The sequence below is a fragment of the Aethalodelphis obliquidens genome, unplaced genomic scaffold (assembly GCF_003676395.1).
Source record: "Aethalodelphis obliquidens isolate GAN/ISIS:26980383/991018 unplaced genomic scaffold, ASM367639v1 scaffold53, whole genome shotgun sequence".
Taxonomy (NCBI): Eukaryota; Metazoa; Chordata; class Mammalia; order Artiodactyla; family Delphinidae; genus Aethalodelphis; species Aethalodelphis obliquidens.
Window position 1 is genome coordinate 4,891,559 of NW_020837997.1, and position 6,277 is coordinate 4,897,835.

Consider the following 6,277-nt stretch of genomic DNA (forward strand, 5'->3'; position numbering starts at 1 on the left):
AAGGGGTGGGGCTTACAAGCCTAGGGAGGAGCTGGCTGGCCTAAAGGGTGTGGCCTCTATATAAAAATGGGAGCAGACGCTGGGTGGAAGGACTTAGCACCACGCTGAGGGTGAGCTAAAGTCAGCGGCCGGCCAAGAGAAGCCCCCACCCCAGTCCAGGTCCAGGCCCCCGCCCGTACCTGCCGTCGCTGCGCCTCTAGCTGGGCGCGCAGGGAGCCGGCCCGGCGCAGCTCTTCCTCCAGCTGCCGCGTGCGCTCTGCGTGGCCGGCGTTGCGCTCCTCCAGCTGCCGCACCTGCCGCCGCAGCTCCCGCAGCTCGCCCAGGCGGCGCCGGCAGCTGCTCAGCGTGGCCTCCAGCTGCCCTGCGCGCTCTGACGACTGCCTGCGGGCGGGGGCAATGGGAAGAGGAGGCGGGTCTGAGGTCAAGGGTTCAGCCTGGATGCGAGGCCCTCAGGGCAGGGGAAGGTGTCAGGTCAGCCTTGGGGCATTTGGGTTCAAGGTGATGGGTCATGAGGGTCAGGGGTCAGCGGGGCCTGGTGGCGTTGGGGGAATCATTAGGGAGCATAAAGGGAGCCCTAAACATCAATGGTTAGCCCAGGGTCAAAATCAGAATCTGGGGGACACAAAAATGACTGTGGGGTTACAGGGGGAATGATGGGGCCCAGAGGTTCTGAGGAGCCCCCATGGACACTTTGGGGTCATGATGTATCTATGGGCCTAACAAGGGTATTGTGGGTGCAGGGGCCGTGGTGGGGTCATGGGGGATCTTTGAGGCAGAGCACTGTGGAGCTCTTGAAGGTATGGTAGGGGCTCATTAGGCACTTTAACATTACAGGAATGCCATGGGGGTCACAGGGGAGCCCTTTGAGGCAACAGAAGGCACAGTGAGGTTGAGGGGTGGGTGCTATGGGGGCCTACCAAGCACTTTGTGCTTGCAGGGATGCTGTGGAGTCATAAGAAGGTACAGTCATGTGATGGGGGGACAGAGGGGTCACCAGGGGCAAAGTTATTGCATTGTGGGGTCCTGAAGGGCACCATGGGATGCTGGGGCATGATGGGTCCCAGAATGGTGCAGTGGGGTCTGGGGAGCATTATGACCCCCTAGGCTTGCTGGGGTCACAGGGATCCTATAAGGCAGCGGTCCCCAAACTTTCTGGCACCAGGGACCGGTTTCATGGAAGACAATATTTCCACGGACCGGCGGGGGGTAGGGGGATAGTTCAGGCAGTAATGCGAGTGATGGAGAGTGATGGAGAGTGGTGGGGAGCGATGGGGAGCGGCAGATGAAGCTTCACTCTCTCGCCCTCTGCTCACCTCCTGCTGTGTGGCCCAGTTCCTAACAGGCTGCGGACCGGAACCAGTCCGTGGCCCAGGGGTTTGTGACCCCTGCTCTAAGGTATGTGGGATACAATGTGGGATAACAGGGGGACACTGTGGGGTCCTGGGGGGCACCATGGATCCAGGGAGTTTGGTGTTGTCCAGAGGACAAGGTGGATTCCAGGATAGTGCGGTGGAGTCAACAGGGCATTGTGGGTGCCCACTAGGAATTTGGGGGTTACAGAGGTCCTATGGCATCAGAGGGGCACTCTGGCAATGGGGGTGTGTGGTGGGGACCTGCCACTCACCGAAGTTCATCCATTTCATCCTTCAGGGCCTGTGCCTCCTGGGCCAGGCTGGTCAGCTCCTGGTTCCGCTGCTGCAGCTCGGCGACCTCCCGTTCCAGCTCAGCACAGCGCACGCGCTCGTCCTCCCTGCCGCTCTCCAGCCTGGGGGTGGGGGAAGCACCACATGAAGGGACTGTGCCTGCCCCAGTCCCCTGGCCTGCTGGCCCTGTCCCCAACTGACCATACCTGAAGTTCTCTTCCTGCAGCTGCTCCAGCTGGGACTGCAGCAGTAGCAGCTTCTTGGAGGTGAGGCCGGTGGCACCCTCACCCTCGGACCGGCCCACCCGCTCCCTCAGCACCTCATTTTCCTGAACCAGGCTCTGCTTCTCCTCTGACAGGAGTACCAGCTGTGGGCAGGGCATACAGACGAGCCGGAGCTGGGAGAGGGGCTATGCGGGCAGCCCTGCCCTGGGAGAACCTGTGGACCCCCACCTCGGCCCCACCTGCCGCTCCAGGTCCAGACAGCGCTGCCGCAGCTCGTCAGCCTCGTCAGCCTCCTCAGCCTCCTCACTCAGGAAGTAGTACCTGCGGGACTGATGAGAGGAGTTGAGGGGGGAGGGTGGGGAGAAACAAGAAACTCAGGGATCCAGGGGAGGAAAATGGGGAAACGGAGGATGGGATCTTCAGGGACAGAGAGGAGGGAGCCAAGAAACCCTCAAGATCTAAGAAGAGAGGGCTGGGACCTGAGGGGACTGGAGAAAAGGCAATTCAGGAACCCTGGGGACCTGGCAAGGGAAGAGGATAGGACCCTGGAGGATGGGAGTGGTTTACAGGCTTAAGGTCAAGCCCTTGCTCCTTAGGTAGCCCTGAAAATCAGTAATGGGGTCGGACCTTTAACAAGGTCCCCACCCCTTACCTGGCTATCAAAGTTCCCATATGTTTCCGGTGACAGGGAGTCAGAGGTGTCTTTGGTCATGAGCTGGAGGGGGGGGGGTGCAGTGGGAGGACATTGAGATGAACTGGGCCCTCTGAGGGCAGCCTCCAAGGCTTCTACAATCCAGACTAAGAACTACTCCATCCTCCTGTCCCCAAAGCCAGTCCTCCCCAATAACCCCAGCCCAGAGGCTGCCTCATGTGTCCAGCACGCAGGGAGTCCTGGTCCTTCCCCACTCCCCGGCCACCTGGCCACACTGCGCGCCTTGTGGGATCCTAGTTCTTCAAACAGGGATTGAACCCGGGCCATAGCAGTGAAAGCGCTGAGTCCTAACCACTGGACCACCAGGGAATTCCGAGGCCTGGCCCTTTTAGTGTGCTAGGTTGTGACTTAGAGCTGGGGGGCGCTGGCAGACACATGGGACAGGGAAATGTGGCCAGCTGAGTTCCAGACAGAGCCCAGACCTTACCAGGGCAGAGCCTGTGCCCAGCTGCCTTGGAGATGTCCCCTCCCCTGAAGCTCCTCGCTACAGTGGGCATACCCACCTACCTCCTGGATGGCTTCCATCACCACATGCTGAACTGATTCCTCTAGCGTCATGATTCTCTGGATGTGCTCTGGGGGTCAAGGTGGGGGAGACTGAGATGGAGGGTGGAAGGGCAAGAAGCGTTTCCTCAGGTCTTCCCCTAGGGACCACCTAACCTCCCATACCCTGCTTCTTCTCGCAACTGATAGCACAGCCCAGCACCAGCTGAAGCAGCTTGCCAAGCTCTTCTGGGTCGGAGAACTCGCCAATAAGGCTCACATCTGGAAGGTGCTGCTCCAAAATGGGATGCCCCAGGACCTGAGGATGGGAGGAGGAAGGGGTATCAGGGGCTGACGGATCCCCCCTCCTCCCAACCCAACCCCCTAAATCCCTTTACAGTTACTCACATCCTGGGAGTACTCCACCAGGCTCTGTAAGATTGTCTTCAGATTGTTGACCTGGGGAGGGGCAAGGAGTTGTGTCCAGGGTCCCAAATCCCCCCAGAAGGGGCCAAGCAGCCCCCACCCTGAATCTGTCTAGCCCATTCTTTTTTTCTCTGTCTCGCCTCCCAATCCCTTGTCATCTCATCTTGTTTAGCCCCATTCTCTGTCTGTATGTCCCCTCTCCTAGGAGTGACCTGTCTGGCTGCCTGCCCTTCTTACCCACCTGCCCATCTTGTTCACGTGTCCCCAGAATCCAGTCACTTCTCACCACCTGCCCCACTACACTTTGACCCTAGCCATCATCATCTCTCCCCTGAATTATTGCACCAGCTTCCACTCTTGCTGCCCACCCCTCCATTTCTCTACAAGCATCCAGAGGGAGCTTTTTAAAGCCCAAGCCAGGTTTGTGTCTTTCCTCTACTAAAATCCTTCCTTGACTTTACACAGCACTTAAAATAGAATCTATCTTCCCTGCTCCAGCCTGCCAGGCCCTTGATGATCTCATCTACCATTCCTGCCCCCTTGCTTTCTGTTCTGACCCCCCTGCCCTTCCTCGATCACACCAAGCTTATTTCCAACTCAGGGCCTTTGCATTTGCTGCTCTCTGTGTCTGGAATGCTATTCCTCCAAATCTTACATGGAGATCAGCCCATCTGGAGTAACCACCCACCCACTCTCAGTTGCTCTCTCTCGTGGCCCAGCTTTTATTGTCTTCATAGAGCTAATTGCCATTGGAAGTCAATGTTAATGTTTGTGTATGCAGGGTTTTGTCTGAGTTATTCCTTGCTGCACACCCAGGCCTGCTTAATAGAAGAATGAAGGAATAAATACATAGTTGGCTGGTCACCATACATCTGTCCCTCTTCCTGTCCAGATCTGTTTGTCCATCACCCAGGACATGTCTAACTGACCCTTCCCTGATCAACTCTTCACCAGTCTGTCCCCCATTCATGAGTCCACCTGTCACCTTCAACCTCCGGTTGGGACCTGGGTCGTCTGAGATGCCCTGGAGCCATGCCTCGTTGAACCAGGAAGGGTCTCTGGGGGTGAGAAGGTGGGATGAGCTGCTGGGGGACCCTTTTGGGACCCTCCCCCTCAGCCCCACTCACATCTGGTTCAGCACATAGGCTACTGCGAGGCCACTGCTCAGTTCCTGGGGGCTGGTACAGGGGGGCGGGACATGGAACGTCTGCAACTGGTGGGGGAGAGGAAAGTGCAACAGGCATTATCAGGGCCTGGGACCACGGAACAAAACCCCTTTCACAGACTTTTCCGGTCAGCAGGACCCTCACGTGCTGGGTGGGGGCTGGCCTGTTGCTTCAGCAAGCCAACTCCGTGGGGGAGTGGCTTCTGCTCACCTGGACGGACCGGAGGGGGCGTGGCCTCATTATACCTCTGCCCAACAAACCCCGCGCGACCAGGCGAGGTCAGACCGCGAGTCACTTGGTCCCCATAGGCACCACGTGACCAGGCCAGCTCACCTGTGCCCTCGCCCCACATGACCCAGCCACCAAGGGGCGTGGCCTCACCTGCTCTTTACACGGAAACCTGCCACTTGACGGGTCAGGTGCTCAGGCCAGAGTGCAACGGCCTGGCAGGCCGACGACCCCTTCCTCCTCCCTGCCCCAGGACGGAAGGGTGCACAGAGCCAAGGTCGGGGCTCCCGGGCGAAAAGAGAGGGCGTACACCTGTCCCTGGCCCCGCCCCCGACCTACCCAGGTGAGCAGAGACCCGCATAGCTCGGCCTTGTCCACGCTCATGGCTCCCGATTGGATTCAACCCCGGCCGCGGAGCCCTGCCACCGCAGCGGCGTCCAGATCAGCCACCAGCGAGCGCCCGCAGCCCCGACCTCCCGCTCGGCCTAGAGCGCCGCCCCGCCCCCTAAGCGCAGGCCCCGCCCTGGACACGTGATCTCCTCCCGGCACCAGCTTAGGGCTTCAGACCCTCCATCTTAGATCCGGGAAGCTTTTGGGCGCCAGCCTGCCGCTAGGGGTCAGTCTGGGCCAGCCTTGCGCATCCCAAGGGTGGCTTCGCCTCCCCTCCTCCCCGAGCTCTTTTTGGGGTAACGGAGACTTCACCGTCGTTCCTTTTCATCGGGGGCGGAGCTGCCCCACCCTGTTGTACAGGCGCATTCTCGTCCCTTTCCTTCGGCTGAAAGAAATTCTGCTGTCTAGCCACATTATGATCAGAGCCTTTGCGCAGGAGAGGGGCAGGTCTTAATATATTCTATGGACTTGGAGGGGGAACAACACTAAAGGGTTCTTCCCAGTGTAGGTGACTTGATAGTCTTGCCTAGGGGTAGACAAGGGGATTTGGGTTCTAAGTCGACGGCAGGATGGGTCAGACACATGTCCTAGGTAACGGACAGACTTATTTGCCTAGCCTGGATCCGTCCTCCACTGAGCTTTCCCTGCCCTTTCCCCTCCCTGAGGCCCGCGCCTGGGCCCTCCTCCCTCAGAACCCAGGACAGGGCCGCCCTGATCGCCACGGCCCACCCGGGGCGCCCAGACAGCAGGAACGCGGCCTACGGGGAAAAGGATGGGCCCACTCTGAGACCCCGTCTGGGCAGTGAAGGGGGCTTAAAGAAAAAGTGCTAACAATACTAGTTAACAATAAAATCGCAGCCACCATTTATGGGGTGCCTACAAAATGCAGTCTCTCCGCTAAGCGATTTAAATATATAGATGGTTGAAATCTCCACGACTCTAGGTAGCAAGTGCTCTTTAAATTCCCGGTTCGCAGGCGAGGAAACAGAGGTTCTGGGTGGATCC

The 6,277-nt window shown here is 58.9% G+C and overlaps 1 protein-coding gene across 8 annotated transcripts in view; it reads right to left on the minus strand.

Moving 5' to 3' along the window:
- HOOK2 (hook microtubule tethering protein 2) overlaps positions 1–5,953 on the minus strand; it is a 26,204-nt gene extending 20,251 nt beyond the window's left edge. For 2 of the 8 annotated variants that reach the window (XM_027084874.1, XM_027084872.1), the window contains exons 1-11: positions 5,222–5,947; positions 4,616–4,701; positions 4,474–4,546; positions 3,471–3,521; positions 3,249–3,381; positions 3,087–3,154; positions 2,520–2,582; positions 2,107–2,196; positions 1,850–2,040; positions 1,625–1,765; positions 180–381 (exon numbers count right to left, since the gene is read on the minus strand). In XM_027084874.1, the coding sequence (XP_026940675.1) occupies positions 180–381; positions 1,625–1,765; positions 1,850–2,040; positions 2,107–2,196; positions 2,520–2,582; positions 3,087–3,154; positions 3,249–3,381; positions 3,471–3,521; positions 4,474–4,546; positions 4,616–4,701; positions 5,222–5,266 (1,143 nt within the window). In that variant the 5' untranslated portion in view covers positions 5,267–5,947. Of the gene's footprint in view, positions 1–179; positions 382–1,624; positions 1,766–1,849; positions 2,041–2,106; positions 2,197–2,519; positions 2,583–3,086; positions 3,155–3,248; positions 3,382–3,470; positions 3,522–4,473; positions 4,547–4,615; positions 4,702–5,221 lie in introns of all 8 variants that reach the window. The other 6 variants (XR_003428345.1, XM_027084870.1, XM_027084871.1 and 3 more) reach the window with 6 other exon arrangements.
- Between the last annotated feature and the right edge of the window lie 324 nt (positions 5,954–6,277).